Raw genomic sequence first — 14,141 nt, forward strand, 5'->3', positions numbered from 1 at the left:
CAACTACAGTTACTGAGCCACCGACAACAGAGATGCCAACAACCACAACAGAAATGCCACCAACAACCACAACAGAGATGCCACCAACAACAGAAATGCCAACAACCACAACTGAGATGCCACCAACAACAGAGATGCCAACAACCACAACAGAAATGCCACCAACAACCACAACAGAAATGCCACCAACAACCACAACCAACATGCCACCAACAACCACAACCGAGATGCCACCAACAACAAAGATGCCATCAACCACAACTGAGATGCCACCAACAACCACAACCGAGATGCCACCAACAACCACAACAGAGATGCCAACAACCGAGATGCCGCCAACAACCACAACAGAAATGCCACCAACAACCACAACAGAAATTCCACCAACAACCACAACAGAAATGCCACCAACAACCACAACAGAGATGCCACCAACAACCACAACAGAAATGCCACCAACAACCACAACAGAAATGCCACCAACAACCACAACAGAAATGCCACCAACAACCACAACAGAGATGCCAACAACAACAATGTTGCCAACTACAGAAATGGGTAAAGTTTATTTCATTGTCTTAATTATTTAATACATCTAAAAGTAGAATAGAATTCGGTAAATAAAAGTAATTACTCATTTCAAGATAATGATTGAAATTGACCAAAGCACAATGTAAAATATTTAATTTTCTTCATTAGAATGTGTTGAACCTCTGCGTCTAATTAAGGACGGCTTGGAAAAACTGCGAACAACCAATGATGGTGAAGATGCAGAATCCATGACTAGTGGATGGGATATTATCCCAAATGATTGGTTACAAGTTACTTACACACAGCCATTAAGAGTAACAGGAATTGATATCAAGAGTGAAGGTGAAGGAAGTGTGTCTTTTACAGTTAAATATGCACGCAAGGGAGATGAAGATTTGACAACAATTGTAGATGATAGTGATACTCCTGTGGTAAGTTATAACTTAAAATTGGTAAGTTTAGCCTTAAGCTTAGGTCAACATTTTGTCCTTCCCTTGCAAGTAATCAGTGATTGACAGCTATCTGTGACATTTTTGGGACTACAGTAAGAGAAAATTTCCTATGTTTTCAGTACCACTTTCATTTTTAATACTCTACAAAATCTAGTATTTATAAAACAATTGTCATCGAAGTAATGTAGGGCGTTCATCTTCCTACAATATGGGAGACACAACATAAGCGAGAAGTCCAGCCATCTTTGTTGGTAAAGTATTGAAAATTAAAGGAAAATTTAAACGGTTTGACAGTAACACAAATTTGACAAATATAATTGTGTGATTCATATGCCCACAGGTTTTTGAAAAAGATCTTACTGGCAGCAACAGAGTCCTATTCCCTGGAGATGGAATTAAGGATGTAACTGATGTAAAAATTATGATTGAAAGTGTATCAGATGGCATATTATCGGTAACACTTGAATTTGTCGGATGTATTGAGTATGGTAAGTTATTTAGTTGTCTTTTAACAAAATTATTAAAACGTTGACCTCAGTTACATTTACGATTGGGTTCTGGGCCGCTCCACCAGGATCGGGTCCAAATTTAATTAATCTGATCCAGCGTATTTACAATTGCATTCCAAACGACGACCCTGAGGATTCATTTACTTTATTTAGCCACGGTTTACTGCATAAGCCAGCCCAAACATAAAATCCGCTCCTGGTCCCAGCTAGAAAGTCGGTCCAAGTCTACATTTGGCCCAAGGCCGGCTTAACTTTATGAAGTGTTTACAATTGACTGCGCATCCAGGGCCGAATTGGATTATGAATATTAAACAGGATGAAAAACTACACTTTTAGTCCTTTAAAAATATAATATTTTTATTTACAGAACCTACAACCCAAACAACTACAGAGATGCCAACAACCACAACGATGCAGCCAACAACCACAACAGTGATGCCAACAACAACAGAGATGCCACCAACAACCACAACAATTCTGCCAACAACAGAGATGCCACCACCAACCACAACAGTGCTACCAACAACAGAGATGCCACCAACAACCACAACAGTGCTCCCAACAACGGAGATGCCACCAACAACCACAACAATACTGCCAACAACAGAGATGCCACCAACAACCACAACAGTGCTTCCAACAACAGAAATGCCGCCAACAACCACAACAGAAATGCCAACAACTAAACCTATTACCACAACAATTACTACTAGAGAGACAACAACTCCAGTAATGACAACAACTGAAACTACAATGGTTACTACTGAAGGTAACTGATAGATTGTTATTTACCTGAGACGTGTATTTCATGGGTACTTTAGATGTGTATTTCATGGGTACCTAAGACATGTATTGTATTTCATGGGTACCTGAGACATGTATTTCATGGGTACCTGAGATGTGTATTTCATGGGTACCTGAGATGTGTATCGAATTGTAATATGTTATTATTTCCAAAATGTACAGCTGCACTTGTACAAAATGAAACGTTGTCGTGATTTATAATATTGCATGATTGGTGTCTATTCTATAATAATGTCTTACTCATTATACTGCTACTATTCTTTATAATGACAAATTCTCCACAATTCTTCATCTGTAAATGTTAGTCATGTCAATTAAGGTAATTTAGTTTTAGGGTTGTACACAAAATCATATTTTAAGTATGGTATAAAAGACTAATTAGTGTTTATTTTGTGTTGCAGAGGAAACTACAACTGAAATGACGACAAAACAAATGACAGAAGTAACGACTCAGACACCCCACGTTACCACAACAGAGATGACTACAACAAATGCAGTAACAACAGTGGAACCAACAGAAACTACTACAAAAGCAGTTACTACTTCTCATATAACAACTATTTCATGTAAGCAATTGTTAGATTCTTATAAACAATCATAATATATATTATTTTTAATGAATTTCATCTTACCTTTTCATCTTGAAAATAATTCAAAATATGGTCTCATAATAATTATGCTATTGTATTATAGACCCTTGCTCTGATGACTTGATTGAAGATGATGGTCTGGCAATTGATATGACAGACACTGAAAATGATGTGCTTGTTTCTGGGGAAAGCCCATGGGGAGCAGATGTTTCTCTTAGCCCTAGTTTACTTGTTGAGTTTAGTGAACCAACTAGAGTTACGGGAATTAAACTGGATGACACAAATCAAAAAACAACAAGCATTAGGTTTAGTGTACAAGGCCTTGAAGTAGGCTACCAAGAACACACATATTTATCAGAGGTAAACATCATTTTTTTCTTCAAATGATGTGTTTCTAAATAAATATACCATTCAATATTAAATTTTTGCATGAAAACACACTAGTGCATGTGTGTACTCTGGCAATATAGTAACTTACTAAATAGATACATTTTATGCCTATTGTTGGATATGATAATGCCAGACAAACACGACTTTATGTTTTTACCAAAGTAATTAAATCCTTCATGTTACCAGGTAGGCCAGAAAAGTGTCTATACCAGTTTTTTTTCATGAAAGTTGCAGAATCTTTCCATTTAATAATTCAATAGAAAAAAGTGTATCATAATACTGTTATTGTCTACACTATCAAACTTTATGGACAAAAAATGTGATGTGCCCATGTATGGAAATGATGATGTCATATCACTACCATATTTTGGCACATATTATACTTTTTTTGTGAAACTCGTTTGATAGTTTAGACAAAACTTATACCAACATTTATTCTTATTCACAACATCTCCTACTTTGCAGCAACTAGAAATGTTTAAAGAGGATCCAACTGAAGATACGCCAAGTGTAAGACTACCTGACGATGAAGAGATATATGTAACTGAAATAGTAATCATAATTACTTCAATTGAAACAGTTGATGAAAGCACACCTCTGATCATTCCAACAATCTTCGGCTGCTACAAGACAAGTATGATTAAAATTAATAAACAATGATAATAACAGCTTCCATATGTTATTCTTCTCTCCAACGACCCATGCTTCTTTATTTCTGTTTTTCTGGCCATTGTCCTTGTTTTTTCACTTCATAAAATTATTTTATTGTACCATTGCACTCATTAACAAGCCACTTAAAGACTTACATAGTGCATTTATGTGTTTATAGTGTATATATTTAGTTTATTATACTTTAGTGAGTCAACTTACTGTTGTGTGTACTTACATTGTAACAAGTCAATGGTATGTGATAAGGAGATTATTCATTTATAGGAACCACAGCTCTACCACCAACTACCCAACAGACAACAGTTACCACAACTGAAACCACAACAGTACCAACAACCACGATGGCACCAACTACCACCGAGTCTACCACCACTACTGTAACAACAGTTCATACAACAACTGAAGTTACCACCGAATTGACTACAACAATGGTGACTGCTATTACAACACCAGGTAAGTTGGAATTGTAGTTGATTTGTAATGCTTTTTAAAATTTCTGATAAAACCAATTTTATTTATTTTTCCTGTTTAACATTGCTTGGCTGTAGATTATATGTATTAGAGACACCGTATCTGCTTAAATTATATAGATAACATTTTTTAGAATGTTAACATACATAGACACATATTAAAATAAATTAATGTTGCAAAAATTAGCCCAGTTTAATGAGGATCCATTGTCAAATCTCACTACTGTCCTGATTCAATTGACTTATTTGAATTGATGATACTGCAAGATCTTACACAACCAACATTTTTGTTTGTTTCCTTTAATGAAATTCGCTTGAAACTTTCTTATACAAATTATAAATCTAGTCAACTCTCTCTTCAGCTTGATAACTAAATATGATTGTTTTTAGTGCCTTGTGGTGAAGGTGTGGAATCACCTTTACAAGACATTGTGCAGTTGACCAGCTCTGTCGACGGTAGTGAAGTTTCATTAGGTGATGGCTTTGATCCAAGTCTGGGTGCTCTTGAAGTGCGATTAAACCAAGCTATTAAACTAACATCGTTTGATGCCACTGGTGCTAACTGGATTGATGGTCAACTTCTTGTTTTTGAAGTTGAAGTACAGTATGACAATTCACAGGAATTTGTCAAACTTGAAAATGTATGTTCATGTTTTTATTTTACTTGAATTATTGAAAAAGATATGCATATTTATTTTTTCATATATTTATAAACATGTATTTTACCTAGTTTTGTTCATTTATTTATATTTTGTCCTAATAAGGGAAAGTTACTGAAAAATGATGAGTATGCATTGTTACAAATAATAATACAAATAAAATAAGCAAAATGCTAAATCAAAACAATAAATACTTATACATGTTGATATAAATTTGCGGCACATCACATGTATTTAGTTGTGAAGAGGACTGTTGAGTTTCTCGATTAATATACTTTGATCGTCATCAGTAGTGAGAAGAAGAAAGCAGAAAGCCCAGAAAGATAAAACAAAAGCAAGGTTCACAGTGAGAGGGATTGAAAATAGGGATTGATACTGTAAATATGCAATTACAAAATTTAAAAATCTTTTAGTCCTTTTAGTCAAATGTCACTACACAAATTTTCGCTCAGACTCGACACTTTTACTTTTTGATACTGTACGTATAATATTCTTTGTTTAATATACTATTTTACACACAGAACGTGGAGAATTCTCACTCCACCTTTTTACACTGTTCATATAATATTCTCAGCTTTACTTTTATGCACAGAACGTGGAGACTTCTCACCCCACTATTTACACTGTACATATAATATTCTTTGGTTTACTTTTACAAACAGAACGTGGAGACTTCCCAACAAAATAAAAAAGTACGTGTCGCAGTAGATGGAATTGTTGCTTTTAGATTCAAACTTATAAGTGAACTAATAAGTAGATTGAACTTGAACTTCTTTGGATGTTTAGAATCAGGTATGTTTTACTTTAAATTGTTTACACTAAAATATAATAATAATATAAATGATAGCAAATGAATAGAAACATGAATAAAATATAACCTGATGTATGCAGTACAGTATATACAAACTATATAATTTGTTTAATAATATTCATTAAGCAATATGTTTTATTTCAAACAGGACAATTGCAATTTTGAACATTGATTTTCTGGGTTCAAGACTATGATTATTTATTAAATGAATGTTTTCAAATAATGATTTGATTTTAATAAAGTATTTGTTTATGTTTTGTATTCTCAATTAGTAGACCTACAGTTTATTTCTCTTGTCAATTTGTCAATAATTCCTAAACTTTTTTTTTTGATATGGTATTTAGTTCAAACAACGATTCAGACAACAACTGAATCAACAACTACAGAATTGCCAACAACAACAAGTATGCCAACTACAACAACTAAAACAACAACAATGGAATCAACCACCTTGTCACCAACCGAGACTACCACCACGACAACAACTCATGTAGTTACTACAATTCAGCCAACAACCAGTAAGTCTGAAAATATCATTTAGTAGAGCAAAATTTTGTGAGGTGCGTTATTCCGTATCTCATTGTTCCATCTGAAACTTGAATGCATGACAAATGCACAAGGTACAAAATGATGAGGTATTTACCGTTTATACTGTGTCATATGTTTGTTTTTAGACCTGATTTAATTAGTTTATATGAAGTACTCTGATACAATCTAACTAAATATTTAATTTGACATTGAATTTCAGCACCAGCATCTACTACAGAGATGCCACCAACAACAACAACAATGATACCAACAACAACAACAACGACTGAGATGCCAACAACTACAACAGAAATGCCACCAACAACCACAACCGAGATGCCACCAACAACAGAAATGCCACCAACAACCACAACCGAAATGCCACCAACAACCACAATAGAAATGCCACCAACAACCACAACAGAGATGCCAACAACAACGACAACAGAGATGCCAACAACCACAAAAGAAATGCCACCAACAACCACAACAGAAATGCCACCAACAACCACAACAGAAATGCCACCAACAACGACAACAGAGATGCCAACAACAACGACAACAGAGATGCCAACAACCACAAAAGAAATGCCACCAACAACCACAACAGAAATGCCACCAACAACTACAACAGAGATGCCAACAACCACAACAGTGTTGCCAACTACAGAGATGGGTAAAGTTTAGTCTTAATTATTCAATTATAGACTAAAATTCGGTAAACAAAAGTAATTACACATTTCAAAATAATGATTGAAATTGACCAAAACACAAATGTAAAATATTAATTTTCTTCATTAGAATGTGTTGAACCTCTGCATCTAATTAAGGACGGCTTGGAAAAACTGCGATTAATAAATGACGTTGAAGATGCAGTATCCCTGTCTACCGAAGTTGGATGGGATATTTTCCCATATGCTTCGCTAGAGGTTACTTACACACAACCATTAAGAGTTACAGGAATTGATATCAAGAGTGAACGTGAAGGAAGTGTGTCTTTTACAGTTAAATATGCACGCAAGGGAGATGAAGATTTGACCACTATTGTCGATGGCAATGATAATCCTGTTGTAAGTTAAAACTTTTTAATAAATCCAATTATTTTTTTGTTGAACAGAGCATTTTAATGTCGCATAATAGTTTTGACTTTAGTCAACAATTGGACTAAACAATTTTTAATTTACTGATAAAGCAGTAAACAGTACTCAAGATGTTTTTTTCTCTCACCCTCTCTCTCTCATACAATTTAAAGTCCTCATGCTTTACATTTTACATTGTTGTTGGAAGACTTGTTTTTGTATTTTTAAGGTGAAATAAGTAATATCTGAATTATATATATAGACAATTCTATATCTACAGATTTTTGAAAAAGATCTTACTCGTGGCAGCAACAGAGTCCTATTCCCTGGAGATGGAATTAAGGATGTAACTGATATCAAAATTGTGATTGAAAGTGTATCAGATATGGATGACTTGTTATCGATAACAGTTGAATTTGTTGGATGTATTGAGTATGGTAAGTATTTTAGACGTTTAATAGAGAATCCTTAATAAATAGTAGTTAAAGGTTCCGTTTTCACAAATAATATATTCAATATTTCTTGAAATAATTTTGTTGCTTCTATTTACAGAACCTACAACTCAAACAACCACGATGCCATCAACCACAACAATGCAGCCAACAACCACAACAGAGATACCACCAACAACCACAGCAGAAATGCCACCATCAACAACTACAGAAATGCCACCAACTACCACAACAGAAATGCCACCAACAACCACAACAGAAATGCCACCAACAACCACAGCAGAAATGCCACCAACAACCACAACAGAAATGCCACCAACAACCACAACAGAAATGCCACCAACAACCACAACAGAGATGCCACCAACAACCACAACAGAGATGCCAATAACCACAATTATCTCAACCACTGTCAAAACAACTACATTAACTCCAACAACAACAGTTACTACTACAGAAACTACAACTACAGAAGCAACTACTCCTCCTATGACAACAGAAAGTTCAACTACCGAGTACATACCAACAACAAAGACTACAACTGTTACAACAAGAGAAACAACTCAAGTCACAGGTAATCTTTAAATTTTCATTCCATATACTAATTAATGGTTTAAATATTGTTAGCAAAATGCTCTATGACACTTTAGTGATATCAAATTTATTATTCATAAACAAAATAGTTATTCTATTTAATGATGAAAATGCAGTCAACTCCTAAACTAAACTTTATTTACAATTCACTTGACTTTTTAGATAATTCACTTTTGTAAAACATTCATGTTTTTAATTTCTCTTCAGAAATCTGTGTGGATGATCTTGGCATGAAAGCCGGCCTTGATCTTCGTCAGTATGTGGCAAGTGGTAGAGAAGTTCACCCAACAGATGCGTGGTCTTTGGCAGAGTCAGGATCTCTGACTGTGCAATTTAGCCAGCCAACAAGAGTGACAAAGATCCAGTTTTCTAGTGATATAAATTTTTCTGTACTGGTAGTTACCTTTTCAATTCAGTACATGAATGAGGAAACTGGTGAACTTGTAGAATTGACAAATCTCAACGTAAGAAAGTTTATTTTAAAAAATTATAATTAAAATCTTTAAAAGAATTTACAAAAGAAAGGAGAATATACAAATGTGATGCAGAACAATTGTGATGAATATGGTATTTGGACCAATGAAATTCTTACATTTTTGTGAATAAGTAAATGTTTGGCAGAGCAAATATGTATTTGGATCAAAGAAACTTGTTGTCGATTTTTTATATACTGTTTTAATTGGTTACATTTCAGAATGAGGTCACCTTCACATCAGATTCATTACATTCCATAAACATACCTGAAATGCCAAATTCCAGAGAGTTGATAATTTCAACATCATACTCTATTGATGTTAGAGAGGAAGACTTGCCATCAATGTTATTGAACTTCTACGGCTGTTTTGAGAGAGGTAACGTTTACGCTATTTTCTGTATATAATATATTGTTGATGAAATCGAAGGCATAAGTAAAGAGCGAAATATGAATAGCGACATTTCTTTTTTATGACAAGGTGCATGTTCAGATACATAAAAATGAGCATGCACTGTTGGTCTTTCTATAAACAAAAGGAAAATATATTGACAGTGATACATTTTGCTTTTATGCAATTTACAAGAATTGTTACTTATGTTATCTTATGATGTGTGTGAATGTTTATGTTGTGTATTTTATGGAATATATTTAAATATGATGATATATACATGAGTATCATTCTCCTGCCACAGGCTAGAGGAGTATCACTATCATCACTAGTATTATATATTAGGAAACAATCGTACTGTATTTTAGCTAACTAATTTTATTTTATTATTTTCAGTTGAAACAACTTTGAAGACTACTACAGCTGTTACTACTCCATTGCCACCAACAACTGCACCAACCACGACAATGCAGCCAACAACAACAGAAATGCCAACAACCACGACAGAGATGTCAACTACCACAACAGAGATGCCAACCACCACTACCGAAATGCCACCAACAACGAAGATGCCAACAACTACAACAGAGATGCCACCAACAACCACAACAGAGATGCCACCAACTACCACAACAGAAATGCCACCAACAACAAAAATGCCAACAACCACAACAGAAATGCCACCAACAACCACAACAGAAATGCCACCAACAACCACAACAGAGATGCCAACTACAACGACAATCCAGCCAACTACATATATGGGTAAAATATTACACAAATATTACAAATGTAGAAAATAAAAACTAACTAAATGAAAAAAACATGAAAATTATATTTAATTTATATTTAGTCTTCAATAAATAAATGTTTCATTTATCTTGATTAGAATGCGTTGAACCTCTGCGTCAACTGAAGGAAGACTTGGAAAATCTTAGAGAAACAAATAGAGGAGACGATTTAGATTCAGAAACTACCACATCTGGATGGAGTATTGTTATTAATGATTGGCTAAAGGTTACTTATACTCAACCATTGAGAGTAACAGGAGTTGATATCAAGAGTCAAGGTGAAGGAAGTGTGTCTTTTACAGTTCAGTATGCACAAAAGGGAGATGTGGATTTGACTACTATTGTTGATGGTAATGGTGATTCAGTGGTAAGTTTTATTATTGTTTGAAATAAGTAATGTAAGGATTGAAGAGACTCTAGGAATAGCATATTTACTATTGACTAATTTGTTGTCATATGTTAATGAAAAGAGTCTTATTTCTATTCTTAACCATCTTCAAATATTTATCTACAGGTATTCAACAAAGACCTTACTGGATCCAGCATAAAAGATAGAGTGCTGTTCCCTGGAGAAGGAATTAAGGATGTAATCAAGATAGAAATTACAGTTGTAGATGTATCAGAAGGCATGTCAGTGACAGTGGAATTTGTTGGATGTATTGAGTATGGTACGTTTTTTAATTTCTTTAAAAAGTAAAAATGGTACAATTAAATATAATTATATAGCATATTCTACAAATAAAGCACTGTTTTCTTACATTAATTTTACATTTTCAACTACAGTACATGTTTCTCCCTTAAGGATCAGGTCATGTCGTTGCTGTCAACTCCGGCACTATCTTGTCTGTCCACGGCAGTGGCTGTGTGAGTGGCTACTTGCCTCGAAAGATGTACTAGGTTTTTTTTAATGCACATGAGCATTTTGTGTACACTGGACCTATGATTATAGTGTAGTCCTTATCCGAGAATACTTGTTCTACCACCACAACATAGAGCGAGTGAGCCTTGAACTTTGCCATAGTAAGGCTATGAATTACGGTTCCATTGTATTATCGCTCGTTCACTCACTCACTTTTGTTATGAAGGGAAGGGTTTATTTCATAAACCTTATTTGCTATAAGTCTAGCTAAAACTGTGATAATACTTTACTGTGATCTATCATTAATGCTTTTTAGAATTTGTAAAAAAAAAAAGATAAAAACAGTATGAATAATTGAACTTTTAAAAATGTGTTTTTCTTTTACAGAACCTACAACTCAAACTACTACAGAGATGCCAACTACCACAACAGAGATGCCAACAACAATGCAACCAACAACCACTAAGACAACAACTACTACCTTCTATACTACATCGTACCCTACTACCACCATAATGACATCCGAATATTATACTACTACTGTAGGTAAGTATCAACAGACTGCTGTAGTTTTTTATTCTTCTATTTAAATTTCAATTGTAAGATGCAAATTACCTGTGAAATTAAAGAGATTTTTAACACAAAATACTGTAGTTGGACACCGTGAACTATGCTACCAAGACAATCTAACAACAGGATGCTGAGCTACGTTATATAAAATGTTTTATGTGTGGTTGCAACATGATCAGTTCTATGCCCTTTAAACGTTTCACTGATTTTCGATTGGCTAATTAGCTTCTTCAAAAATTTGATTAACAGAAACTGGAGAATAATGAACAGAATGTGTTGTAGCCAATCGTAAGATTAAAAGGACTGTTACAAGGTCATATCTTGGCAAGGCAAGGTCAGCATCCTGGCTAAACAAAACCATGTGTAACTATATTACACGAGGTCCCAAACACTGTATTACCTTTGTTCAGGCCTAAGTCTATCTTACTATCTTAATTAAAACATTTTAAAATGTGTGTATTTTAGTACCAACGACAACTAGCATTATGACAACTTCAGTTTCACCAACGACTACACGAACCACAACAATCTCCACAACTCCACCATGTCAGCAACACGAGGAATACAAATGTGGCTGCACTAATAATTGTCGAGATGTTGCAAATTCCCATAACCCATGCAGTAATACAGATTGTGTTGAGCGTTGTCACTGCATTGATGGATATGTTCGTAATGAAGATGGTATATGTATACGTGACTACGCATGCCCATGTTATTACCAAGGCACAATTTATGATGTAAGTAAAAGATGTGCACAAGTTTATTTTGTATAGTTCTACACTATCAACAAAATGTGATGTGCCCATGAAGTCAATCAATCAAAATTCTAAATGTTCCAGCATGCAACAATATTTATGGAAAGAGAATGTTTACTTATAGAGCATCAACCTTATGGAATAATCTTCCTGTACATTTCCATAAAAATTATGAGACATTTAGTCAAGTTGAATTAAAACATCTCTTCTATTACTTCTTCTATTGTACATAGTTTTATAGCTTTTACTTTTATTTTGTTTGTATTTTTTTTTAAATCTGGACCTCTTGAGAGACCAGTACTTGTGTATTGAAAGAGCTATTCCAGAATAAAGAAAGATTTGTATTGTATTGTATGGACATGATGACGTCATATCTCTACCATATTTGGGCACATCATACTTTTTTGACAAACTAGTTTGATAGTGTAGACAGAGCATAGCATTTATTCCTATTACTTTACTTGCTATTTTCACTATTCGTTCATTTTATTACTAAAGCTCTGTCAACACTTTATGTTACAAAAAAATGTGATGTGCCCATATATGGACATGATGATGTCATTTTCTACCATATTTGGACATAATTACTACCATATTTGGGAAAAATCACACTATTTTGTCTAGTTTGATAGTGTAAATACAGATTAACACTAACAATTACACTTTTTTGTAGTTTGGAGATGCTATACACATTGGTGAATGCAATGTTGTTTATTGCACTCCAAACACAACTTCACCTGTACAAGAAAATGAATCAATAAAAACATGTGACATAACATCCTGCCCCGAAGGAGAGACACTTGTAGAACCAGTAAATGAATGCTGTCGTTGTGAAAAGGGTAAGACTATTTAATAATCTCTGTAATTTAACCCTTTTTTCTATTTTTTTAAATGAAGGAGTGCAGGGCCTAAAAATCAAAATTTAGGAACATGGATTTTACTAAGATTTTCTAATATGGCCTCATGTGCTAACAATGGCTTTAAGAGGGTATGTGGTGACCATTATTGATGGGTTCCCACTACAGACGCAACTCAAGTGACGTAAGTGATTTGACCAATCACAAGCAATGGATTATTTGAACCATTTCTTGTCACTGGTCAACTCGCTTGTATTGCATCTATGTTATTATATTGCATCTCTAGTGGGAACCAAGCTTTAGAGCTAAGCTTGTTTTTCGGTCACCCATGGTGCGGAGACATTACAAAAACCATGAAAACAGGGTGAAAACATGTCTTTGTTTTTTCTGCCGCTTGATTTAGAATGTGGACCAGGATTTGAATGGACTGACTATTGTGTATGTCACATGACATGTGAAAACAAAAACCCTGTATGCAGTCATGAAGAGTGCAAACCTGGATGCCAGTGCCCAGACAACCTGTACTTTAATGGAACACACTGTGTTGATAACTGTGAATGCGACAATGAGGGCCATTTGGTAATTTTTACACTAAAACATTTTTCTAGGCTGCAATCCAAGGATGTAAGCGCAGTGCAAGATTTGACCAATCACAAGCAATAACTCATTCTGTTACTTGTCATTGGCCAACTCACTTGCGTTGTGTCTACGTCCTTGTGTTGCATTCTAGTGGGTACAAAGGTTAAGGGGTCATGTCAATATTATTCTGCTGCAGTTTCTGTATTCTATTTACTCTTTATGCAATTAATTAGCAAGCTTGTTGGCAAGCAGTGACTGTCTCATACATTTTTGTAGTTTTGTTTTTTTTAAAGTAGTTACTATAGTAAAACTGCAGTAGAATGGTTTTG

The 14,141-nt window shown here is 34.5% G+C and overlaps 1 protein-coding gene across 8 annotated transcripts in view; it reads left to right on the forward strand.

Annotated features, from left to right (window-relative positions):
• Positions 1-14,141, forward strand: part of LOC144840497 (uncharacterized) — a 70,292-nt gene that overhangs the window by 24,855 nt on the left and 31,296 nt on the right. For 3 of the 8 annotated variants that reach the window (XM_078696316.1, XM_078696317.1, XM_078696318.1), the window contains exons 14-25: positions 700-962; positions 1,324-1,471; positions 1,860-2,261; positions 2,698-2,862; positions 2,990-3,246; positions 3,742-3,910; positions 4,210-4,398; positions 4,806-5,056; positions 5,737-5,866; positions 6,230-6,403; positions 6,634-6,770; positions 7,008-7,089. In XM_078696316.1, the coding sequence (XP_078552442.1) occupies positions 700-962; positions 1,324-1,471; positions 1,860-2,261; positions 2,698-2,862; positions 2,990-3,246; positions 3,742-3,910; positions 4,210-4,398; positions 4,806-5,056; positions 5,737-5,866; positions 6,230-6,403; positions 6,634-6,770; positions 7,008-7,089 (2,367 nt within the window). Of the gene's footprint in view, positions 1-197; positions 559-699; positions 963-1,323; positions 1,472-1,859; positions 2,262-2,697; positions 2,863-2,989; positions 3,247-3,741; positions 3,911-4,209; positions 4,399-4,805; positions 5,057-5,736; positions 5,867-6,229; positions 6,404-6,633; positions 6,771-7,007; positions 7,090-8,044; positions 8,519-8,745; positions 9,003-9,232; positions 9,390-9,797; positions 10,167-10,290; positions 10,560-10,706; positions 10,861-11,438; positions 11,598-12,086; positions 12,359-13,049; positions 13,216-13,636; positions 13,813-14,141 lie in introns of those variants that run through there. The other 5 variants (XM_078696320.1, XM_078696321.1, XM_078696322.1 and 2 more) reach the window with 4 other exon arrangements.

The sequence above is a fragment of the Antedon bifida genome, chromosome 4 (genome assembly GCF_963402885.1).
Source record: "Antedon bifida chromosome 4, ecAntBifi1.1, whole genome shotgun sequence".
Lineage (NCBI taxonomy): Eukaryota > Metazoa > Echinodermata > Crinoidea > Comatulida > Antedonidae > Antedon > Antedon bifida.